Source organism: Candidozyma duobushaemuli (assembly GCF_002926085.2).
Source record: "Candidozyma duobushaemuli strain B09383 chromosome Unknown E_B09383, whole genome shotgun sequence".
Lineage (NCBI taxonomy): Eukaryota > Fungi > Ascomycota > Pichiomycetes > Serinales > Metschnikowiaceae > Candidozyma > Candidozyma duobushaemuli.
The window spans coordinates 342943-368028 of NW_020289900.1; the positions used below are offsets into that span (position 1 = coordinate 342943).

Sequence of the window (25086 nt, forward strand, 5' to 3'; positions counted from 1 at the left end):
CTGCAGATGCTGCATGACAGCAAGATATAATCTGAGCACGCACGTGCGTGTATCCTGCAGATAGAACAGATGAGACCCTCTGCTTGACATGCAATCTTAAGACATCAACACATAACTCCCCAAAGTCACGCTTTGCATGGGCACGCTGTTAAAGAACGGAAAGCATAGGAGCTATAGTTCCACCAGGGATAGTGATGAAGAGTTGTTAGAAAGTCAGAGCTGGGAATTTTCTAGCCGGACCAAAAAATGGCTCATTACGATTGGAACCCTTGTGGCTGTCTGCCTTCTTTACGTTTTCTGCTATTTATTGCCCAAAATGTTCATTCCTGAGACCAGAGAGCTAGTTGGTATTCGCAAAGTTGAGCCAGTCAGCTTTATTTTGCTGCCTGTGCTGAGTGAAACTGCCAACCTGTGGAACCTTCGGAGCACGGAGTATGTCACCGAGGTCATGAAAGAGAGCGAAGTGGAGGAATCCAGCGAATTGTCTGTGCTCAATGGTGACAAGGTGAAAAAAGAAAGGCTTATTCTTATTGGCGACATCCATGGGCAGTACAAGGAGTTCAAGAAGTTGCTCAGAAAGGTGAAGTACAACAAGAAGAGAGACCAACTACTCGTCTTGGGCGACTTCATCACGAAGGGCCCTCACTCACTCAAGGTGCTCCAGTACCTCATTGACAACGACATTTCTTGTATCATGGGAAACCACGAGTACTACGTTCTTCAAAATTACGCCAAGTATCACGGCCTACCCCAACCACACTTTGTCAATGGCACGAGCCTTCCGTTCAACGCTTTTGGTAGCTTCAATGATGACCCTGAGTTCTTGCTTGCCAAGAAACTACGCCCCAAGCATGTGGAGTACATCAACAATTGCCCAGTGATGAGGGAGCTCGGGAACGTGCCATTGCATTCCAAGAAAAACCTGGGTAAGACTGGCCATGCAGAAGGCGTCGCTGTTCATGCTGGTCTCAAGTGGGATGCTCTTGAGGATCTTAATGAACAGGATCCTGAAGACTGTCTCGAAATGCGTTCCTACCTCGCGCCGTTCTACAACGAAACCACCGATAACCCAGATGACAAGAACGCAGTGTCTTGGTCCAAGATATGGAATCAGAAACAGAAGGACGGAGAGTTAGACCGCTCAATAGTAGTATACTATGGGCATGATGCTGGTAGAGGGCTCAAGCTCAAGAAGTATTCCAAAGGCCTTGACTCTGGGTGCTACAAAGGCGACAAGTTGAGTGCCATGGTCATTTGGCAGGAGCAGGTGAAGCACAAGGTGATGTACAAGGAGGCTCTCGTGCAGCAAAGGTGTTGATGCATTTGCATACCATGGACTCCTGAGTCTCATGGCCCGTTATCAGCGAGTCAGGTGCACTTCGAATGCCTTGAGTCGTTGGTGGTGTTTGTTTGTCTTTTACGTTAAATAGGTTTATGAATCGAGTCATTAGTCATTGCACTAGCTGAGTGAAGTGTAGGAGTGCCTGGTGTATCTACCCCGAAATGGTCATTCAATTCTTTCATAAAAGGGAAAATGCCGTATCTAGGGCTTTTCACGTCCTCTTTTTCTGGATTTTCCTCAAAGTCAGGAAATAAAAGAGTCGTTAAACTTACAATCGAATCCATAGTTTGACGATGCGTTTGCAAGGATGCGTTGATTTTCCTTTGGTTCTCAAATGAGTGATATCTACCAAATCAAAAGAAATCTGAATGATGTTTTAAAAAATATACTCAAGTAATCCTCAAAAATATCCATGATGATGTCAAAATAAGTGGTTGCAAAATATATAACCGCCCTGCTTTGGTAGTGCATACTGACCGATTGAACCTGGACTTCTGCGATTCTTATTGTGAGGTACATCAAATAACATGAACCACATGTTCTTTTTGAATATTATGCAGAGATTCCCCTTGGAGGTGTCATAATATTGCGTGACTCCAAGCTTGCTTTACTGCATGACAGGACTGTATCAAAAACGGCCATCAAGCATTGCGGCGTTTTGGGAATTGGACTGATCACCATTTCCACCATAGGATAGTCTGGCATTCCGCATAATCGTCACCAAAGCATGACCATAAGGATATCGGACGGATTTACTTATAATTGCGTGTGAACCTCGACTCCCAGAGTCTTCACTAGCATGACGCGTGAGTTTCTCCACTTTATTCAGAAGAACCTGAACGAGGCCGTCGAAGGCGCCATAGAAGAGGTGCTCTGCAGCTACCCTTCCAAATACGTTTCACATACTGTTGACACTTTCAATGTTGACCTGACTTTGTGGCATGTAACAGCGCTAGAGCTTCAAAATATCCCGTTGGTAGAAGGCACCAACTACATTCAAATGGCCAGAGAGATGGAAGGGATACTGGTGTTGGGCTCGGGACCAGACATGAATGATGGCAACTGCAGACTCGTATGTACAGCTAGCATTGAGTCTCAGCTTTCTACGGAACTCTTTGATCAAGTCATCTCCATTACTTGTGAGAAGCTAAAAAAAAGGCGGCATAACATGTCAGGAATACGTTGCCTAAGTGTTGGGGATATACGGATGCCGCATAACTCAAGTATGCAATTTCTACTGTCACATTGTTATGGGAAAGAAGTAGTGGCCAAAGACTTGACCATCACCGATCCCACCAACAATCAAGTGCCACGCATTCATGGCAAACTAGAGATTGAATACATACCACCAACAGTGAATTTACCATTTTACCCACAACCTTTTTTTTCCTTCTCGTTCTTAACGAGTCACTTCCGAGTTCTGATATGTCAAACCGAGCCATCCTTCTGCTCATGCTGTCTGGACGTTGAGATAACTAGAGTGTCAGTGGAGCTCAAAGAAATCTCGAGTTGCAAGGTGCCTCTTAAAAGCGGTTTCGGTCACCAGAAAGATGTGCGGAGTCAAGTCTTGCAAGACAAGACGTTCGAGGGACTTCTAGATTGCTCAGGATTTCAAGAGACCAACGGTAAACTTGTTTACGATCTTCAAAAGAGATTTATCAACTGTCGTCTTCCAGAGTTAGGACCCACATTCTACTCTGATAGCATGAGTCGGACCTATGAGCTTCACTTTGCAGTCACTGTCGGGTGTGCGGCCCAAGAATGTTCCACGACCTTAAAGGCCTCGATTGAGATCAATATTGCCATAAAGGACGACATCAACAAAATTGTCTCGACCAAGAAACCAAAACAGAGAACAGGTGATATTTTTCATGTTGTGTCTTTACCTAAAAGTTCCTCTACCATGCATGATCTCAAGAGAATTGTGGAGCAAAGGCTTGGCCATGTAGGTGTTGACTTCTCGGCCTATCACACATATTCATGCGCATTGAATGGTGCTATCTTTACATTGTTGGTTGTTAATCTTTCGGGAAAGAACAAGAGCGCTTTGTTTAAATCGGACTTGAAGGAGAAGAAAGATGAAGTCGAAGAGAATGGGAGCGTCATGGTATACTCGAACGGTGCTTTCACAATATGCTCCTCTGGTACGACGTTGCAAGCCCTTAGAATGCTACATTTGACGCCTGACAACGACTCGATTCCTCTTGGACGTTACCGACACGGAGCCGGAGGATTTATTTCCTTTTTCTCGCTTAGCAAAACACCTGTTGCGAACGAGAAATTTAGTCTCGAAATCTGCCTATCTTGTCCCGCACGAAGCAAAGCACGTCTTGTCAAGTGCTCGATAGAGGTTGTAGAAAAATCAATGACGCAGAAGGATGATTCTTTCGAAGAGCATGAAAGAGTTTTGCCCGTATTGACTCAGCATCTCGAGGGATTGGGGTGTGACAAAATGGAGAACATTGATGGGACAGATATCTTCAAGATTCCCAGAAAGTTGACAGAATTCATAATGCCGAATCTAGAGCCCTCGATCATTACGCGGACTTATTATAGAGAATATTTTGTGGTGGTGAAGCTAAAGATATCCGTATCTTTACTTCGATGCCACCGGGTTGCGTCTGTGCAAAGCATGCTCATGCCTGCTGACGATCTTGAGAGGTACTTATGCCCTCCATCGTATGAAGCTGCAAACGGGAATAGAGACTTCCTGTGAGCTGTAACGTGGCCCTCAAAGAATGGTGGTTTACTGGAAGTAGCTATGGGTGAAGCTGTTTACAAATTCATCCATAACTTTATATTGCCACTTTGGACTCGATGCTATTCGAAGACCAGATGGGTGTGTGATGACATCTCGGGTATGGACTCAGGCTTGAGTGATGCGACTGCTCTAGATACACCATTTGCATTCTAATGGAAGTTGATAACAACATGATGCTGCATTAATGGCGCGAGCTCATTAAGGACTTACCCTTTGCGTTGATTTTCGATGCGAGGATCAATAACTTTTGAAACGCGTCTGTCACAGATGTGAGCGGGCAAACGTGACTATAGAAGGGCGCTCTTTAGGTGACGGGCCAGTTCCGCTAATTAAGGATATGCGATGCTAAGGATACTGACCCTGAGTAATGCCAGGGATTGGCCACAAGATACAAGTCGAGGCATCGGTTGGTCATATGTCGCGTTATGGTAACGGCAGACCTTTCTGATTTTGAGAATCTGATGTCTTGCCTCCGAAGTTCAGCATTTCAATCCATTCCTCAGATGGAACTTCCTCGGGCAGATTCTTCTTTGAACGGCGACTTACGCTGCTTTGGGACACCTTGGTACCGCTGCTTTCGCAACTTTCAGTACTCTTTTCGCCTTCATCCGGGTCACCGTTGTTGGCATCGTGCTGACCACTGGAGTCGTGCTGGCCACTGGAGTCGTGCTGGCCACTGGAGTTGTGCCCGCCATCAGGGCCAGCTCCCAGGCCGCCAGCTCGTTCAATTTGCCGAATTTCTTCCTTCTTCTTGAGACCAACGAACTCAAGGCACTTTCCACCGAGCTTAAGGCATTTTCTACCGAGAGTGACACCCAAGTCATGGCAGTCCTGAATCAATGCGTTGAATCCATACCTGCTCAAGAGGAACATATCGAACAAAACCCAAGCGAGTTGATGCACTGTCGTAAAGAAGAGGCTCCAATTCTGACAGTCATACTTTACTTCGTAGTAAACGGATAATGCGAAGCAGACGGCACATGTGGCGAACTTGAGGAAGGCATCGAAGAGAAACATGTATCTGTATGAGTTTCTGTTGAAGTAGAAAACGAATAAGGCGAGACCCGACGAAAAGAAAAAAACATTGGGGACTAATGTTTGGCCGATCAATTTGAGGCTGATGTCGATATTCTCCTGGCAACAAATATTGGTTCCACTTACGGAACCTTTCATCTGCCAATACCACGTCAAGCATACACCTATGGCCGTCAAACCGGAGGCTGCAAAAAGCCCCCCCCCCCCCCCCCCCCCCATAACCCCCGCCGTAGTTCTTACGCGTAAATCTCTCTGGCCCATGAGGTGGAGCCTGATATTTTCGTTTTCTCTGAAACAAAATGAAAGGGAAGATGTCAACATAATCAAGAGAAAAGGAGGAAGATCTTGTGAGGACCAAGCTGTAAATAAAGCAGGGTCTTTTATAGCCGCCCCGCGTGGTACTGCACAATGCCTCCCAGATCGAATCTTCCTTTGATCTGATCCATTGTCCGCTAACAAAAACAAAGTTTACTTGACGTGAACTTACGATACTCGGTCCGGAAAGACTCAATGTTCATCAGGAGAGATAGTGAATGAAGCGTGCACTAAAGATCGACCTGTAAAATAGGAGTCAGCTCGGAAGTTTTTTGAATATCGATGCTTGCAGTGCTTCACCATAAGCTTTTTGGCCAGGTACCACATTCCAGTGATTGTCGACTAGTACGTTTGAGGAAACCCCGACAATCTCGGTGGCTCGGTCATTAAGGAACTTCATATGGCAGCTGGTTCTGAAATCACGGGTGATATGTCTGGACATGAGGACACGTCTCTTATCGATGTTTGCGGCTCGATGGCTGCACACAACAGGGTATCCAGTCTGCCTTGACTGCCCTATGCTTTTGAGCATACGTGAGTGTGACATCACGTCGTCTAAGGACACGTCTGCTTCTACGAGACGTGTAGTCCAGCTTCGGTTCTCTTAGTCGAGACGTTTGGTTCAGCTTCCGTTTTCCTTACCGGATCATGCAGCACGCTACCGTACATAATAAATGCAGCGAAATCCGATGATTGGACAGTGATGGCAACTTCTGAGAAATACGTCGTTTTGCGTGACGTGACCAAATGTCTGTCTGTCCGTCCCAGGAAGGTCCAACAAGTCATAGCAAGATGAGCTCAGGGAATGCATGACCAGAGAAATTCTACATGCATTTGGACAGACATAAAAGCCTTCGCTTCTAGATGAGAATGAGGCATCATGCTGACGTTTCTTCATTTTATACAGAAGGACCTGAACGAGGCTGCCGAAGGCGCCATAGAAGAGGTGCTCCGCAGCGATCCTTCCAAATACGTTTCACATACTGCTAGCTCCTTCAATGTGGACCTGACTTTGTGGCATGTAACAGCGCTAGAGCTTCAAAATATCCCGTTGGTTGAAGGCACCAACTACCTCCAGGTGGCCAGAGAGAAGGAAGGGATGTTGGTGTTGGGCTCGGGGCCAGACATGAATGATGGAAGCTGCAGACTTGTCTACTCCATCATCAAACCCTCCCAGCTTTCAGTCGAGCCATTTGGTGCTTTTGATACTTCTTCTTTATGCAAGAACTATGAAGCGCTAGGAAGTTACCATGGTCTACGCTGTCTTAGCTTAGGGGAAAAGCGGATTCCACATATCCCTGATGTCACTTTTCGCTCGTCACATTGTTACGGGCCTCAGAGCAATGCGACAGATACCATTGCGCCAGGCGGAGCCAACAACCTATGGTTTAGCGTATACGGTAAAATGAAAGTGAAAGTTCATTCTGATGACGATACAATACCGCTGAATGAGGTGAAAGTCTTCAGACCTCTATGCCGATTGGGCGACAAACTTCTGATTCTGTTTCACCAACTCAAGCCATCTTTTTGCTCTTGCTCCGAAGATGTATGGGTTCATCGAGTGACTGTGGTCCTTAAAGAAATAACAACTTGCAAGGTACCTATCCACGACAGTTTTGGCTATCAGCAAGATGTAAGAGAGTTCACTCTCAGGAAAGAAAAGTGTAACCAAAGGATCGTGTCCTGCGCAACTGAAGGGACCGACGACCAACTAATTGCCTATCTTGAGAAGAGCTGTTATGATTGTTGTCTTCCGAATCTAGGTCCCACTTTCTTTTCTGATACCATGAGTAGGACATATGAGCTCCATTTCACAGTCATATTAGGATGTTCGGCTGTGAAGTGCTTCTCGATCTTTGAGCCCTCAATTGGAATCAATGTTGCAGTTGTGGACCACGAGAACAATGATATCTCGCCTGGACAACAAACGAAGAGAGAAGGCGACGTCTTTCATATTGTATCTTTGCCTTACAGCAGCACTACTGTACAAGACTTCAAGAGAAGCGTGAAGGAAAGGCTCCAAGGTTTGGGTCTTGACTTTTCCGCTTATCACACGTTTTCCCACTCAACAACTGCCGGTGTCGTTACGCTTATGACGGTCAACCTCTCGTCAATGTCTAGCCTCCTGTTAATTGAATCATCACTGGAATCGAGGGAAGAAGGACCATATGACTGCAAAGACACTATCGTGTACAGCGATGGATGCTATCGCATGTGCTCATCAGGTGTGATTTCCAAACTTTTCGAGACATTTCAATTGACATTTCCAACCTCATCCAGGTTGATCTCGCTCGCTAAGTACCAACCTAATGTCGGTGACATTGGCGCTACATTTTTGTGTGAAAATCGTGTGGCTCCAAACAAATTTTGTACTTACAAGCTCCTATTGTCATGCCCAGAAAGATGCAACTTGTACCTTCACAAGCTCTCGGTAGAACTTGTTGAAAAAACACTCACGATGGAGGGCTTAGCCTATAAAGATCAGGAGAGGAGTATCCCTTTAGTATGTCGACAATTCCGCTCACTAAAATGCAAAAGTCTGGATTATTGTGGTCAGCATAAGGAGGGATTCTTCTATGATGTACCGAAAGAGTTCACACATTACACTCTCCCCATGCTAGAGCCAACTGTCATTACGCCGACTTTTTATAGGGAATACTTCCTTGTTGTGAAGGTTAAGGTCTCAAAGTCCTTCTTTCGGTGCTTTCGGATTGCCGTCGTTAGAAGCGTGCCAATCTCTGCGGATAATCTCCTGGCGTATTTGCGTCCACCACCCTATGAGATGGGGAAAGAGAAGAGCGAGTCGCAAAGAGCCCTACAGAAAGAAATGAGAACCCCGTCAGTTTGAACCTTTGAAGACTGTGATGGGTGTAAAAGTCGGGCAAGATTGTTGGGCTACCTGTGTCGGAAGCATAGACATCTGGAGAACCTTTCCTCGCTACGGTTGAGGGTGGTTACTACGAGGCCTCTCCTGTTATGCAGCCGATAGGGTGATGTTTGAAGTTTCGATGCATTAACAACATGAATCTAGGGCACATTCCCTATGCGAAGACCCACTGGGTATCAACCTGGAAGATAGCCTCGTGATGGTGGGTTTCAACCATTCGACTCGCTTAAATCCCGACTGGTAGACTCAAGCCGTGCATCCCGGTTCCTCTGCTGCCGTGCATCCCGGATCCTCTGCTGCCGTTGTTGACGCCGAATTACCCACTCAAGACGTAAATTAAGCAAGGTTTGTCCCGGCTCAAACTTCGTGCTGTGCCCTAACTGACCTCGAGTATGGCTTTCGACGCCGGGAATGGGCTTTTTGGGTAACCTCCCCTCGAGTGAATGGACACGTTGGGGAGACCAAAGCGGAGGATTATTGAATCCATACTGCTGAAGTCTGCCACGTTCTATTGCGGGGCTGCGCACTGTAGGATCCAGTGCTGTAGGATCCAGTGGAACGGGCCATAAACATTCTGTCACGGGGATATCGTGAGCTCCCTGCCCGAGGGGTCTAGCTTGGTTTCCAGCTTGGTTTCCAGCTTGGTTTCCAGCTTGGTTTCCAGCTTGGTTTCCAGCTTGGTTTCCAGCTTGTTCTCCAGCTTGGTTTCCAGCTTGGTTTCCAGCTTGGTTTCCAGCTTGGTTTCCAGCTTGGTTTCCAGCTTGGTCTCCAGCTTGGTTTCCAGCTTGGTTTCCAGCTTGGTTTCCAGCTTGGTTTCCAGCTTGGTTTCCAGCTTGGTCTCCAGCTTGGTTTGGTGGGCCGCGCACCAGATACCAGGACAGCATGACAGCCATGAGCCAGAGAGCCAGATGTACCGCGGTGACCACGAGGCCATTGATGATGCGATCGTCTTCAACACTGTGAGAGACAAAGAAACCGACGCAGAAGAGAAGAGCGGTCGCCTTTAACAACGCCGCATAAAGCATCATCCGCCTGTAATGCCACCTATTGAAGTAGAGCCCCATGAGCGTCGTACCCGAGAGAAATAAAAAAAGGTTGGGTACAATAGCCTTGAAGCAAAGTAAAAAAAATTCAAAGGAACCCTTGGGCTTTCTTCGACCGTCCTGATCTGTAAAGCCCAGGTGAGGCCAAGGCAAGCGGCTGTCAATGCACCTGTCACAGTCATACTGACGAGGATATAGAACCATGATCTTTCTAATTCATCTACTTCGCGATTGATGAAGGCCTGTATTCGTCGGGTTCGATAGTTATCGAACCACATGATCAAGAGAAAAAGAGGAGGAGGTGGTAAGGAACTAGCTGCAAATACAAACAGGGTCTTTTATAGCCGCTCTGCGTGGTACTGCACAATGCGTCCCAGATCGATTCTTCGTTCGATCTGGTCTATTGTCCGATAAGATAAGGTTTGGTTGCACGTACAGCTGTCTGGACTGAAGAATTGGGGACCTAATTGGATAGGTGTTGTTTCATAAGGGATAGACAGGACAGGGGAAGTGAGGATCGCCCAAGGGACTCTAGAATGTCGAGTATCTGTTGATTCTGGGTGCACCTATAAAGTGAAGGGTCCAGATATGCTTGGACTGGGCTTCTCTTGGAACTAAGTATTCACTCAACGAGAGAGAAGGGTGCCTTTTCGTTGGAGCGTGGACAATCCGAAGTGAATCGGACTGAGGCTGGTATGCACGCTTATGTAATACTTGAATAAGCAGGGTCGGAGAGGATGAGCTATTCAGGCAAGGCGTTTGTCCAGTGGTACATGGAACAACTTGAGTCAGGATATTTGCACATGTTGTGGCCATCTTTTACCTGAAAGCGTTTTAGTTGAAGATTCTTTCAAAATGTGAAGCAAACCGATGTCCAAGAAGAGGTCAGTGCGTACTTTACGGTAAAATGCCCTAGTGTGCTGGGCTGGTTGACCTAAGATTCACTCTCGAGTTATAGATTTACGTCAGTTTTCAGGTTGTCTTCAGTCATTGATGTACCTTCAAGGCTACAGCTTGAGTCCTGGTGTTTTGCACAGCCATGGCTTCCAACAACACCTGTTTAAAATAAAAAGCCTTAAATACAGAAGATGAAGAAAACCCGATAATCAGCTCTTTGTACGATAAGTATCACTATTCTCCCCAGGCTGTCGAGGTGAACCCTCTGAAGCCTATCTGCAGTATCATACTACAGTCGATACACCTACTTGAGGGATGAGGAACTTTTGCTTGTATGCAGTACCGCTTATTGGAGTGTCCAAAGCCCTCATCAAAGGGCGCCCATTTCCAATAAATTCAGATTATGAAGCGATTCTAGAGGTCTTATAGTGGCGAGGCAGCTCCTACCGCTGCCCTTGAAGCCCTTTTTCCGCACAGCCGAATATATAGCCAACCACCTTCGATCCCGCACCCGTACACCTCGGTGGCGGCACGCCCACCCTCAAGATTCAAAACAACCAAACCCACACACCCAACACCCAGACACCGTTTTGCAGCCACACATGTCGGACATGATAGTGCCCAATTTGCTTACCGATGAAAGCGGGTCGCCCATGGCGTTCTACATCCACGCCCAGGACCCGCTCAGAGAGAAATACCTGAAAATCATCCGGGACAACGGAGGCTACATTGAGCCCTCGGAGGTCAACGCAGACAAGAACCAGTATGTCCAGCTTTCGTCGTATCCTGTTCCACGGAGAACGACGTTTTCGTTTCAGTTCATCGACGACTATTTGGATAAGGGCGGCCTGGTTTACTTGGAGCCGTACCAGTTGAATCCTGTCAAGAGGTCAGCTGACGAGTTGGATGAACAGGATGTCAGAACCGCCAAGGCCATGGCACAGGCCATGAACAAAAAGGCCAAGGGCCCGCCAAAAAGCACCACCAAGTTCACCGTGGAAGCAGACAACTACATCCTCGAGCAGGTGCGGTTGAAGCCTCGGTTCAGAACATCGCACAAGTTCTTTGAGGAATTGGCCCAGCACGATTTGTTGAAGGGCCACACGGGCAATTCGGTCCGGTCGAGGTACAGGGCCCATTTGGAGCACAAGTTGCTGTATGTGTACAAGACGGACGACTACGACCGGTTGATTTTGGACGCCAGTGGTAACAGAATCGCCGTTCCTGTGGGACACGCCAAAACCATCAAGAACCGCTACACCGCCGACGAAGACTACACCCTCTGTGAGAGCATCATCAACCACGTGCTCAACACCCAGGACAGGGAGACGTTGCAGACGGCCGACGACAAGCTGACCAGGCTTCCAGACGGGGTTCTCAACGAGGCCAATTTCCTGGTTTCCATTTCGTTTTTCGACGAATTCGCCCGCCAGAACACCGCCCACTCCTCGCTGAGCTGGAGGGACCGCTACAGAAAGTTTGCCCGTGTGTACGGCCTTCAGCGTTACAGAGACGACTACCGCAAAGCCATGAGCACCAAGGAAGGCCCCAGCCCATGAAAAACTTGACTTCCCGCGAGTCCAAGAGCGAGAAGAAGGCCCAGATCACCGCCAAAAAATTGAAGGCCAACCAGGTCCGCATGGATATGAGTGCCCACGACCAGGCGCTTTTGGCGGACGAATTGGCCAGAAACCACCACAGCCAGCTCCACCACAACCACCACTTGACGCACCAGCTTGACTCTGCAGGCGTGGCGGCCGTGGCCAATATGGCTGTGGGCCAGGGAGCTCTAGATGAGGAGATTGGAGAAGTGAAAAATTCGAATATCGACGATGCGCTTCGCCAGGTCGGTGTGGGTGCTGGAAGGGTCCAGATCGAGGACGATTTGGTCAATCCCGATGTCCGTGCTTTGGGAATCCACCAGACCGACCACAGTGCCATTCATCCCAATCTCGGAGGTGCTTCCGTCGATGGACACGATTTCGAGGGTCTTGAATTGAAGGTGGACGCCGATTCGCAGGACCCCTGGGCCAAATACATGGTCTACTTGCCCCGTGACGTGCTGCTGACGGCGTTGTTCTCGGACAAGTTCATCCAGTTTGAGCCGAATGTGATTGACAGAGCCAGAGAGCTTTTGACGACTTTGGAGCCCGACGATGTGGGTGTTCTCTTTGACGAGTTTGAGAAATTGGGCTTCACCAGAGCCTTTGTGGGTCATATTCTCAAGGTCACCAGCAGTTCGGTTCGCTACATCAACGACTACTTGTATACGCTTCGGGATGCTCTTCACGATGACCGCATCGATTTGGTTGAGGTTTTGTTCCCTAGAGGCCACAATGGCTTGTGGACTCCAGAACAGGACTTTGACTTGAAGGAGGGAAACATGCAAAAATTGGGTTTCCACGATTCCGAGAGCATCGGAGCGAGAAGACAGTTTCTCGGTCTCTAGAGGAGCCTAGGCATTGAAGTTGAAGGAGAAGTTGTTCTGTTGAATTCCCTGTTTCAGCCTCAAACACCCCTTCTCAGGCTGAAACCCGGGTTCTGCGTGACTGATTACGTCAAAACCAAGGGCTTATCTAAATTTTCCCAAAACACGTCTGTTTCGAGGCTTTGACGTTTCGACTGTTTATCAACGTGCTCCCTTAGTCACATTCGGAATTGAGGCTTTGTCAAATGACGGGCAAAAGCGAGATACGCCTAATTGGGGAAATATCTCATTGTACGCTGACTCCTGATATCTTGTGACAGCCTAATTTAGGCAAAAGCTTGAATGGGTTCCTTTAAGCCTACTACCGTGTTCTACTCTTTCTAACTTAGCACCCAGTGCATCGACTACTGTGCTTGTTTTTTTGTAAATTAGCAAGCTGGGCATCCAGCGCCATGTTCAATATTATTTTTTGTTTGAAGAATGCCGTAGGATTGGGGTAAAATGGGGTGATATACCTTATGGCTTGGAAAAGTATTGTGGCACGTGCACTTCACGTGATTTCCGAGGGTGCACGGGTACATACGACTCCTGTTGCGGCTCGCTACGACTCGACAACAACGCGCGCCTCCTAATTGGGCAATGGTAAACACTACATGAAAGGTAAGCAATGTAAACAATAAAGGTATTCAAAAGATCTCAAACGAGACTATTTTGGGAAGAAAAAAAACACTTGACAAAACGAAGGTAGTTCATTCGGCAACATGTGCCGATTCAAATGCTTCCACGCGCTACGCAACGAGTCGCTTAGGAGGAGTAGACACCCCAGTACTGCTCGGCATTGTAAGAACCGGGCTTCTTCCACATGTCGTTGTAGGCGTTGAAAAAGGTAACGTCGTTACCGCACTTGTCAGAGATGGACTGGAGGGCAGCCTTCTGGTTGTCAGAAGATGGCACGGCGACCTTGTTAGAGTCACCCTTGGTTGGCCAGCCGGTCTCGGTGATGAACACCTTCTTCTTGTCCTTGCAAGCGTTAGAGACTCTCTGGAGCTGCAACAAGACCCAGTCACCGGCCTCCTTGGCGGAAACGTGACCGTCAAAGAAAGCGTGGGCGTTCACAGCCATGTAGTCAGAGTGCTCACACAAGTCAGGGTTGTTAATAACAGCAATGAAGGTGTCGACGTTAACGACTGGGCCGGTGTAGCCCTGGGCCTTCAAAGCAGATTTGCCCTCAGAAACGTACTTGCCGACCTGGGCAGGGGTGGCGGAGCCGGCGTTGACCAACTCGTTACCGATGGAGACGGTGTGCACAACGTCCCAGCCGCCGTGGTTCTTGACAGCCTTGGCAAGGGTCTCAACGTCGGACTTGATGTTGTCAACTTCGAAAATACCGGCGAAAATCTTCTGGCCCTTGGAGAGACCGGAAAGGGTAGCCTCGACCTGGTTACAGTCGACACCGTAGAGTCTGATGGTCTCGTAATCGGACAACTTCTGGATATCAGACTTGATCTGAGAAGAAGACTTACAGCCACCGTCGTCAGAGTATGGCGAGTAGGTGATACCCTTGGCTGGGCCGCTGAAAGAGCCGGAGGAAGATGGCAAGGACACGGAGTCGGAGGAGGAAGCGGAAGGCTTCGAAGGAGCGGAGGCGCTCGAGGAAGAAGCGGAAGCAGAAGACTTACCGCCGCCAATGATGTCGCCGATGATACCGGCGGCCTGGGCCTCGGCGGTGGTCTGAGGCTCCTCATCAGCGGCCTCGGTGGCCTGTGGAGCACCAGCGGTCTGAGTCACGAAGACGGTGTTCCAGTTGGTGACAACCGCCTTTTTCTCGTGCTGGTGGTGCTGGTGGAGGGGTTGGGCGATAGCGGAGGCGACGATAGCGGCCTGGACGATGCTCTTGAACAACATTTTGAAAAGAGTGGCTAGGGGTGTGAGGTCGTTCTAGGGAAGCGAAGGAGTGACTATAGATGGACCTTGACGAGGAACAAAAAAGTGGGAATGCGCGGTTTATATAGTGCGGCAGCGGTTTGTTTGGGTTAAAATTTTCCTGTTAGGATTTCGCGGCATGTATGGTTAGGAGCCCGCTGGGGTCTAGGCCGCAACGCTTCCGAGGGTGCGTCTTGTGCTACAGGAGGTAATTCCGGGGGCCTCCATTCCGGGGGCCACCGAAGGAACGTAGCGATCGACTCCCGGATGGACCACAGGCCACAGGCCACGACATTCGGCGTTAGAGGCAAGGCAAGACAACGAGCTGACTATTTTGCAGCCATCCTGATACAATCAAGTTCAATATCAGTTTCACCATTTTGTGTGCTTGGGGTGCCTTCGTGCCTGGCGCACCACGACCTAACGCTAATTACCTCCTACCTCCTGGCCCGTTGCCTCTACATGTCTCCTGGCCCGTTACCTCTACATGTCTCCTGGCCTGTTGACATGGCTCCTGGCTTCTCCTTCAGGCCTAGTGTTTACCGTACAACTCTACCCTACTCTCTCCTATCGAAGCACTCATCTCGTGTTTTGCCTTGGCAAGTCAACAACAGCCAAGGAAGCACGGTGGAGGTGGGGAGGGCCGTTTGGGAAAGTCAATTATCTACGTGGTGACGTCGGCGTGGAACAATGAGCCTTGGACCAAAAGCTGTACAGTCACTGGGGCTGCAGTGGGTGGTGAGGTTGACGAGTGCTGTATTTTACGAATTCAATGGCAACTTGTGAACAAGTGACTTGTTCGTTGACAAACGTCAATGATTTTTTGAGAATTCGTCATTTCCTTTTCTTCAGTCAATTGTTTTTCTGGTTATCTCTGCCATTTGGCTTTTCCCTGGCCTGCTTGGCTAGTGCCTAGGGTGCCTACGTCGCGCTACGGTTGCAAATGCCAGGCACCCAGTGGACCACAAAGCCAGACGGGCCAAAAACGTCATTTCATCTTTTTCAATCGATTCGACATTTTCTCTCAATCATTCTCACTCTATCATTCATTTACTCACTCATTCATTTACTCACTCATTCATTCACTCACTCATTCACTCATTCACTCATTCATTCAGGCATTCAGGCATCGCCTGAAAATTCCACCCTCGCAGTCGCCCGTGGTGGCTTGACCTCGTCTAATCCTCGGGTCACTGGCCGAAATGCCTTTTTCGTTTTTTTTTTTTTTTGTTTTCTGACGTCAGCGATCTGGCGATTTTTGCCTTTTTCGCTGTGGCCACCTTCCGCCGTTGCTGAGATTTTCACGATCTGTGCCTCGGCGCCAGGAGCATAGTTTCACCGTGCAATGCCCAGGGAGGCCCCAGCGTTTGACGAGAAGGCTCTAGTGATTTGATGGGAAGAATAAAAAGAAAATTATTTCTGAAAACCTAAATCGAATCGTACAGCAATTTCGAATCGTACAGCAATTTCGAATCGTACAGCAAGTTCACAGACCATATCTCCATCCACACCCCATCAGACTCGCCTGAAGCACATCTGAAAAATTCACCTTCTCTGGCCCCCACCTCCAATGCCTCCTCCACTGCACCACTACAGCCTACTTCTTCAACTTAGTCCCTCCTTTAGCTCCCCCACCGGACCGTATCTGTGGTTTCGCCTGTCCTCCCAGGCTTAAACCGCGAAACGTCTATCGACGTTTTAAGCCCACCTGGGCTGAGCACCACCCAACTACACTGGAACCCTACCCACCTGGGTGATTCTGACCCAGGGAGACATTCTGCTAGATCGACTGGCCGTATCTTCGGCCGGATCTGGCAGCCCACAGGCACCCTCGGAAGTCACACACAATCCGGCAACAAGAGTTTTTCTTGACTGTATGTCACGTGACGCGGGTCACGTGCGTTGATCGTCAAACGAGCCGCTTTCGTCTGTTTTGATTTCGAGCGCCGCAGAACCGCAACCCACCACAAAACGAGCCAGCGGGACAAACCGCAATGTAGAAGTAGCCAATTCGATCATAAATTCCTCGAGCAATGTTCCGGCCGAGGACGACATGGGTGGCCCCGGGTCGGTTTGCAAAAAGCAGGTGGCCGGTTGGGACCCCCGGTCGTGCGGCGCTGCCAATTCCGGTTTATGACTTGCATCAGCGGCTCTGTGCAATTCGTCCTCTTCTTGTTTCGCCTTGCCAATACAGGTCTAGAACCAACGGGAATGAGCAGAAAACGGGATTGCATTGTTGTGATTTCTTTCGGGCGCCATGGTTATACAATTCTACTGAGAATGCCGTTTTTTCCAACCCACAATTACCACCAGGCACTACAAAAACCAGTTTGCGACCTGTCTGAAAAACCTGCCGGACCAATGAGCTTCAGACGCTACACATCTAGCATACGGCTCCTGAAACGCCGTCCTGTAAATTTCTCACCGTTTGCCTTTGTCTTGTATATCTGAAGAGGCCGAGTCCAGAACAGCCTACTTTCCCGAACCCTTTGTGGAATTTTTATTGTAATTCGTTGAACCCCCGGCGTCGATTTTTCAGCGTACTTTTTTTCTTCGCACCGGGCCAGACCAGGCCACTTTCGCCCTGCCATCTGGCATAATGGCAGAAATTAGTGCCTCACTCGCTCTAATTCGCTCTAATTCGCTCTAGTGCCATTAAACATGCGAATTATTTTACGCACTCGGTGGTCGACTTTTTTCACGCCAGAGCTTGGCTTCCGCCAATACTCATTTTTTGAAGGTATTTTTTGAAGATGATTTTTTGAAGATGATTTTCTGAAGATGGTATTTTTGAAGATGGTATTTTTGAAGATGATTTTTTGAAGAAGGTGAAATTGCCCCTGCGGCCTCGAAATATCAGCACATGCCTTGGGCTGTTTATTGCCATTCGCTGTGCTGTCGTTTTCTGTTTCCTCTTTTGTAGCCGGATGTCCCAAATCAGTTAGCACCGTCTGCGCCGTTTTGGTTGCTCCCTAGCACAAATTGAATATTGGATCATGGCCGGTTTGGGACTTCACAATTGTGAATCAGGAAATTGCCATTGACCGGTTTGAGTTTCGGCCGTGGGTTTTAGCTCTAGACTTCAATCCGAGGTGCCCCATTGTGTGGCATAATGGCTGTCTTTGTGCAGCGGTTTCCTCTGATTTTGCACCCACCACAATGGCATTCTACCGGTTAGATTGGATCTTGCTGGGGAGTCTGAAAAATTACAGATCGGTGCAATATCGGTGCAATATCGGTGCAATTGGTGCAATATCGTGCAATCGAATGAAGCTTTTCACTGAAGTTTTAAGGAGATTGTTGAATCCACAGGCTTCGGTGTGGCACTGTACTTCATTGTAAAATAGACCCTCTTCCCTCTTTGCTGCCCCTGAGCTTCCTAGCAACTCTATCGTGCCGGTTATGAACTCGTTATTGAACAATGGATCATATCCAGATCAAGGTTCCCGGCCATCTTCTACAATTGATCAAAAGTATTTAATTTCAATACAAGACAACAAATAAAAAAATCTCTATTTATCGTTTTCTTGCCAAAGCATTCGTTAAACCCCTTGCCCACCCACCACTCCATAGATGGTATCGCTGATCGTACGGAGTCAGAGCCTCACGACGGGCAGGCCTTCTTTGGACATTATTGGATCACAAAACCGCCCGAGCCCATCGCCTCTAGTGTATAAACACAGTCTAGACGCAGATAATGCGTCAAGCAGAGTGGCCTAAATGAAGTGAGCATCGTTCGGGCTCCCAATCAGCCTGAGTTTTCCTTCCGGTCGGGTCGGTTCAGTTTCGAGGGTTGGTCCGAATGTGGGACTTCTGTACTGTGATCCAGGTTCTGTTCGGACCGGTATACCCGGGGTGGGAAGGTTTAAAGATGATAGCTAGTCATTATAGGAAGAAATCGCTCAAAGAAGGTAGTGTATTTGGTTTGAGGGCGGATATTTCTAAACTTCTTTCAGAATCTTTAACATTCGTTCAGAATCTTTAACATCCAGACTTTGGGAGGACCAGGCAATGACATCTCGGGCTTGAAATATTCAGGCCGGATGTGTGTAATTAGCCAAATCGGTATATCCGCCTTGGCACCTCCCGGGCGGCTATATCAGAACTTTAAAAATTGAATCGACGCCGACCACGGAGATTTATAGGGGTAGGCGGCAGCGAAGAGTATGAAAATCGCTATGGTTTAGTAGCTGACTGTGAGGCTTTCGTGATAGCAGTTTCGACAAATCCATGATGAATTCACCTATTATACTACGGCTCGGTAACCTTTCTTTGAAGGGCTCCTGCGTTATCTTACCTTTTCAAAAAATAGAAATTATGTTCGATGTATTTTCACAGTTGTCACATCGGTTCATGGTTTAGCACTTTCTTACTGGAGCACCACACTTTTGCGAAATGTTCCACAACACCCCAAAAATCGAAATCTCGATAGAAAGCAAAAAGAGCTTCCAAAAACGGAATTTCTAAGCGCCAGAAAGTTACTGTCCAGTTTCTTCCTCGTTATTTCGACGCCACGCCGAGTGGGTATTTCCTGATATCTCCACACAGTGAGGCCATCTCATGGTATTAGGAGAGCTAAACGAGAAATTTGAGAGCCGAATCCTGATCGACTGAGCACTATAGATGAACTCTTTGAAAGCTCAGAACCTTATAATTCAATCTCTATAGATATTGTATTAGTTTAGTTTGGCCTAATGGCAGTTCGTTGCATGTACAGCTTCTACATAGCCTCCGCCTAGTCCAGCTATTCTAGCCATTTTCGTCAAAAAGCTTTTGCAATCTCTCTGTCACCGTCTTCTCCAAATCTCTGATTTCGATTATCTGAACTTACCACCACTTAGATCATCATCTCTCACCACAGCATTTCGCAGCCATTCCTGCCTGATCAAACTCCGAGGATCTCCACCGAATCCAGGAACCACATTTAAAAAAATCAGTCGGCCATTTCAGTTCTGCCCAACTCAATCAACAAACAATACAATTAGTTTTCTGACTAACTGCAAAAACCACATTGCCTGCGCCAGTCACCTTCGCTGGATCACCTCTGGCTAGATCAGGCAGTCGCATTTGCACCCATACCAGTAAACCACCCCATCCCAGCTTCTAGCGTGAATTCACGATTTTAAACAATTTCCCCCACGTCAGTCCCCCACATTGCCCCCACAAATCACGATATCCCCCACTTTTTCGCCAATTGCCCGAATCCACACCCAACCGTACCTCCACCACCGCATCGGTCTACTAAACCCGCCGGTTGCTTTCGCACCTTCAAGTACAAAGCCACGCCATGGCCAAAAACACAAATTGATAAATTATTAAAAAATAAAAGAATATCAATCCAAAGCAACGCAAATCCATCCAGTAACGGCTGCCCCTGGGAAACAATCCTCGGAGGCACCGTTTTGGTCACGTGACCAGATCACTCCCTCCCTATCCATTGCTCCAAACTACACCACAACCACCTCGACCCAATTGACACCTTCTGCCTGAATTGGCCCCATTTTCCTCCTTTCCAAACTGAGGCTTTACAAGAAAACTACCAAAGCGAAAAAGCACATCATCGGCACCGATTCGGTTCTGCCTGAAGCTACCCAAACTGCCATGATTAGCAAACAGGGAAGTGGAAACAACGGAGCAGATGCGCCTCGTGATGTGGTGGAGCTTGATTCCAGTGACTACGAGATGTTGGACAAGTCGGGCTTGCCGATCGACGGCCTGGATGCTGAAAACATGTCTGAGGTTCTGGAAGACGTGACTTCCCCAGAAAGGCCACCTGCTGATACTAAAACCCGCCCTTTGGCGTCGGATTTTGACACGTTATCGAAAACGCTAATGAAGCCCGTGCCCGATTACCCTGTGAAAGACGAGGCCTACGTGGTCTGGGAGATCAAGGACTGGAGCTCTTTGAAGAGAGAGGAGAAGGCGAGAAGTCCGGTTGTGGAGTGTGGCGGCTACAACTGGACCGTGCTTATGTTCCCGTCCAAGGCCAACAATGACCTGATTTCCTTGTATATGGAGCCCCATCCACCCAAGGATGCCGATGGCAACGTGGACCCCAATTGGTACGTGTGTGCTCAGTTTGCATTTGACTTGTGGAATCCGCTGCATCCAGAGGTGCACCTTGCCAACGTGCTGAGCCACCGTTTCAACAAAGGCGAGACCGACTGGGGGTTCCTGACGTTCATTTCCGCTCGTGATTTGTCCAACACAGCCAGATATGGCCATCCTTTGATGGAGAAGAACCAGTTCAACATCACAGGTTATGTGCGTGTGATTGATGACTCCTCCACGGGTGTCTTGTGGCACAATTGGCTCGATTACGACTCCAAAGCACAGACAGGCTACGTCGGCTTGAATAACCAAGGTGCCACCTGTTACCTTAACTCCCTCCTCCAATCCTACTACACTACAAGAATATTTAGAGATTTGGTCAACCAGATTCCTACAGACCCACAGAGCGAGACAAAGAGCAAAGCTGTGCCATTGGCATTGCAGCGTATTTTCTATCTGTTGCAGCTGTCAAATGAGCCAGTAGGCACTATGGAGCTTACCAAATCCTTTGGCTGGGACTCCTCTGATGCATTCACCCAACACGACATCCAAGAGCTCAACCGTGTTTTGATGGATAAGCTTGAAATGGCAATGAAGGGAACAAAAATCGAGAATAAGCTCAACGATCTTTTCGTTGGTAAGATGAAATCCTACATCAAGTGTGTGGACGTGCCTTACGAGTCTTCCAGAGAGGAGGACTTCTGGGACATCCAGCTTAACGTGCGTGGTTTCAAAAACCTCACAGAATCGTTCAAGAACTACATCGAGATCGAGATGCTTGACGGCGAAAACAAATATCAGGCTGGCGATGAACACGGCTACCAGGACGCCAAAAAGGGTGTTGTGTTCCGCTCTTTCCCCCCTATTCTTCATCTCCAATTGAAGCGGTTCGAGTACGATTTTATGGTTGATGACCTTGTGAAGATTGATGACTATTACGAATTCCCCGACAAAGTTGACCTAAGACCTTTCCTTGACGATGACGTACCTGAAGAAGTGAAGAACGAGAATTGGAACTATAAGCTCCATGGTGTTCTTGTACATCAGGGTAGCATCTCGAATGGTCATTATTACGGTTTAATCAAGCCTGAAGCACATGATGACAAGTGGTTGCGCTTTGATGACGACAAGGTGTGGAAGGCCACGCCAAACCAGGTGTTCTATGAGAACTATGGTGCCTCCGAGATCTCTACTCAGCAACTCAGACTCCTTACACGCAATGAGCAGAATGAATACTTGATTCGGAGAGCCACATCTGCTTATATGTTGGTGTACTTGCGTGAGTCTGAATTGGATAACGTCTTGCTTCCACAACAGTCGTTGGCACCTACACCAAAGCATGTTGCCGAGCAGATAGAGAGAGAGCAAGAGGAGTTTGCAAGAGCTGAAACTGCCAGGAAAGAGGCCCTCTTTTACATGTATGTGAAGGTCATCACTGTCAAGAACTTTGCACACTACAATGGCTTCGACACCTACCCCGATCCAACTGAGCCTCGCCTTTATGACGAAAAGATTTTCAACAAGGACGCCTACCCTGTCACCATCAAAGTGAAGAAGGACGCTCCTCTTTCCAATCTCTATGAGCAGGTTGCCGAGCACTTGGGTTATTCTGTACCTTCGGAGACTGGAAACACCACTGAAAGCGCCATTTCTGTCGACAGTGAACTTTCCTCAAGCTGGCCATTCAAACTTCTTTGCGTTAGTCACCGCAACAACCGGACAAACAGACCGGATGCTCCAATCCCGGAGCTGCTCCTCAGTGCTACAGTGAGCCAAGTTTACACTCAATGCTTTAAGCGCCGTTATGAAGAGATGGTATTTTTCGTGGATGAACCATCAAAGCAACTCCAGAGCATAGAGAAGTCAACTCAATTGATCAGCCCCGAGAAGTTCGATTTTGAGGCAGCCACACAGAGAATCCTCTCCAACACAACAACTCACTCCTTACCAGCCGAGTCCTCAAACTCCATCAGAATATTCATCAAGTACTTTGACCCTGTTAGTGATGAAGTTCGTGGACTTACTTATGTGACAGTTCCATTAGATTCGCAGGTTGCGCTGTTGACTCCAGTGATCAATAATGTGCTTCAATTCGACCCAAACACACCTTTGACGTACTTTGAGGAAGTCACTCACACAAGTGTGGAGCCCATCGATGATACGACAACATTTGAAAAGAATGAGTTGGGCACAGGAGATATCTTGACAGTGCAGCTCGCTGACATAGAGAGCGCTACATTTGACAGACTTTTCGTGAATGCAAAGGAATACTATGAGTTCTTGCTCACAAGGCTTCATATTCACGTGAAACCATTCAAGGCAAATGAGGAGGAAGAAGACAGTGACTTTGTCGCTGATGACGACAAGAATGGTGATGAGAAGAATGGCGAGAAGGCGTCACAAGCGGAAACGGCTGACATTGAGCTTGCGAAGGAGATGAGCAAGTCTACTGACATGTGGATTCTGACCCAATTCTCTTACACTCAGCTTGCCGATGCCGTTGCAAAGAAGCTTGGTGAGACTGTTGATCCTGCAAAGTTACGTTTATTTGTGGTGAACAATCATGGAACAAGATTCCCATTGCTGTCGACACAATCTCTCTCGCAGGTCTTCACGAGACAGGTGTCCGTATCCTCCATCACGAATTTCGAGTATGAAATTCTCAATATAACGTTGAAGGAGTACGAGAATCTCAGGTCGATCAAGATCTACTGGATGAATACAATTCAGCAGTTCCATTTATTTGACTTGTTGGTTCCTAAGACTAGTACGGTTGCCGATTTGGTGAAGAAGTTGATCCACAAGCTTGATATTTCGCCAAAGCTTTGGAGTAACTTGCTCGTATGGGCCGGCCAGGACAGCAAGTACAGTGACCTTGTGAAGTTCGACCGTCAAATCAGCGATCTTCCCAACGCTTCAGAAATCTACTGCGGTTACTTCCCTGCAGAGGTGGAGATTCTTGTCAGCAATGACTTGTTCAAGCGTTTTGATGAGAAGCATGTTTCGAAGGATGACATTGAAGACGAGCTTCTCCGGGTTGAGTTCGAGCAGGCACAGAAGTTATCACAGAGGCTGAACCTTATCCCAGTTTTCCACTTCCACAAGAATCCTTCGTACAGCCACAGCAAGCCATTCATTTTTGTCGTTTTCCCAGGGGAGCCGTTCGAAGAGACAAAGATGCGGTTGCGTAAGAAACTCGGCCTCGGTGGACTGGCTTTCGAGAAGGTCCGCATTGCGCTCACGGATGCCAATGACAAGGGCCGGTACCTTGATAGCGACAACCCCAACCTTGAGCTTTTCGAGGAGCTCAAGAAGTTCGATGCCGACACTTTCCTTGCGCTTGATCATCCCGACAGGAATCCTCGCCGCCAGAATCCGTTCGAGAAGGGTATCTCGATCAGATGATGTTTGCCGCAAAGTTGATCTTTGTAACAATACACGGTTGTCTTTCGCCTAGTGAAGGCGCTGTTTCTTGACTCTCTTGAGTTCCTCTTCACGCAAGTCGGTAGAGCTGATTTTGCCCTGCCAATTCTCATCCTCCTTGCCTGTTGCACCGAGGACATCGACAGAGACCACTTCCAACTCGGGAAATCCTTGCTTTTCTCTGTAGTCATTCACGAAATCGGCGCCTTTTCTCGTTTCCTCACTTATCACCAAGGCATCAATGTCCTTGATGAACCCAGTAGGACCACAAACATCGTCAATCTGGTAAATAGCAAAACTGACCGAGGCAGGCAAAATCTCCTGCAAAAACCTCGTCACCGCTTTTATTCTCTGTTCAATCGTTTCCATAGCATCGGCGTATTTCTTCTTCAAAAGCATCTGAGGACCCGTCACACCAACGATAAGGTGCTTTTTCGTCAAAAAAGCCGCCATCTGCAACAAGATCTTGTGACCATCGTGAAGGTGGTCAAAAGTTCCACCCACTGCACTAACGGCAAATTGCTGGTAAGCAAAAGACGCAAAATCTGGTGTCTCCAATGTGTTGATATCTGCATCCACAGTGAGAACCCGATCTGATAAGCCAAATTCAGCCGACTCGCCCTTAGGCACAAAAGCTAGCTCCCAGTCGGATCCCTCTGTTTGGAAAATCACGTTGATGCCGAATTTGAAGGAGAAATTGCCTTTGTTGGCATGACCTCTCACCTGGTTGTATAACTGGGCAAGCACGAAGTTGAGCTCTTTTGTTTGTTTTGGCGGCTGTGCCACAAGAATATCAACGCCTGGGTGAGACGAAGGCAATTGAGCGAAAACGGCCTCGAAAAAGCGCCCGTAGTCCTTTGAAACCGGTGTTTTCACCACCAATACAGTAGAGAAACCCATGATAGTTGAGATTTTCGCACAATCTGGGGAAGTTGAGGGTGGGGTTTGATGAAAGTTTCCTGAATTGGAGGAAGTTTTATA

At 48.0% G+C, this 25086-nt stretch overlaps 8 protein-coding genes across 8 annotated transcripts; 5 read left to right on the top strand and 3 right to left on the bottom strand. All coding sequences in view use genetic code 12, as the record gives it.

Moving 5' to 3' along the window:
• Positions 1 to 316: 316 nt before the first annotated feature.
• CXQ87_004403 (putative serine/threonine-protein phosphatase) lies at positions 317 to 1318 on the top strand (the record flags this gene model as incomplete). The annotated part of the gene is made up of 1 exon (XM_025482844.1): positions 317 to 1318. The coding sequence occupies one exon, from the start codon at positions 317 to 319 to the stop codon at positions 1316 to 1318; it is 1002 nt and encodes a 333-aa protein (XP_025337787.1).
• An 823-nt stretch (positions 1319 to 2141) lies between these two features.
• On the top strand, positions 2142 to 3898 carry CXQ87_004404 (uncharacterized protein; the record flags this gene model as incomplete). The annotated part of the gene is made up of 3 exons (XM_025482845.1): positions 2142 to 2465; positions 2781 to 3552; positions 3840 to 3898. 3 exons carry the CDS (start codon positions 2142 to 2144, stop codon positions 3896 to 3898), a joined length of 1155 nt encoding a protein of 384 aa, XP_025337788.1.
• Positions 3899 to 4526: 628 nt separating this feature from the next.
• On the bottom strand, positions 4527 to 5276 carry CXQ87_004405 (uncharacterized protein; the record flags this gene model as incomplete). The annotated part of the gene is made up of 1 exon (XM_025482846.1): positions 4527 to 5276. The coding sequence occupies one exon, from the start codon at positions 5274 to 5276 to the stop codon at positions 4527 to 4529; it is 750 nt and encodes a 249-aa protein (XP_025337789.1).
• A 1057-nt stretch (positions 5277 to 6333) lies between these two features.
• CXQ87_004406 (uncharacterized protein) lies at positions 6334 to 9347 on the top strand (the record flags this gene model as incomplete). The annotated part of the gene is made up of 4 exons (XM_025482847.1): positions 6334 to 6697; positions 7271 to 7551; positions 8957 to 9193; positions 9237 to 9347. The coding sequence occupies 4 exons, from the start codon at positions 6334 to 6336 to the stop codon at positions 9345 to 9347; spliced, it is 993 nt and encodes a 330-aa protein (XP_025337790.1).
• Positions 9348 to 10882: 1535 nt separating this feature from the next.
• RAP1 (DNA-binding transcription factor) lies at positions 10883 to 12729 on the top strand (the record flags this gene model as incomplete). The annotated part of the gene is made up of 2 exons (XM_025482848.1): positions 10883 to 11783; positions 11822 to 12729. 2 exons carry the CDS (start codon positions 10883 to 10885, stop codon positions 12727 to 12729), a joined length of 1809 nt encoding a protein of 602 aa, XP_025337791.1.
• A 783-nt stretch (positions 12730 to 13512) lies between these two features.
• On the bottom strand, positions 13513 to 14613 carry MP65 (putative family 17 glucosidase; the record flags this gene model as incomplete). Its single annotated transcript, XM_025482849.1, has 1 exon — positions 13513 to 14613. The coding sequence occupies one exon, from the start codon at positions 14611 to 14613 to the stop codon at positions 13513 to 13515; it is 1101 nt and encodes a 366-aa protein (XP_025337792.1).
• Positions 14614 to 20232: 5619 nt separating this feature from the next.
• Positions 20233 to 24087, top strand: CXQ87_004409 (ubiquitin-specific protease; the record flags this gene model as incomplete). The annotated part of the gene is made up of 1 exon (XM_025482850.1): positions 20233 to 24087. One exon carries the CDS (start codon positions 20233 to 20235, stop codon positions 24085 to 24087), a length of 3855 nt encoding a protein of 1284 aa, XP_025337793.1.
• A 48-nt stretch (positions 24088 to 24135) lies between these two features.
• On the bottom strand, positions 24136 to 25005 carry CXQ87_004410 (putative pantetheine-phosphate adenylyltransferase; the record flags this gene model as incomplete). Its single annotated transcript, XM_025482851.1, has 1 exon — positions 24136 to 25005. One exon carries the CDS (start codon positions 25003 to 25005, stop codon positions 24136 to 24138), a length of 870 nt encoding a protein of 289 aa, XP_025337794.1.
• Positions 25006 to 25086: the final 81 nt, after the last annotated feature.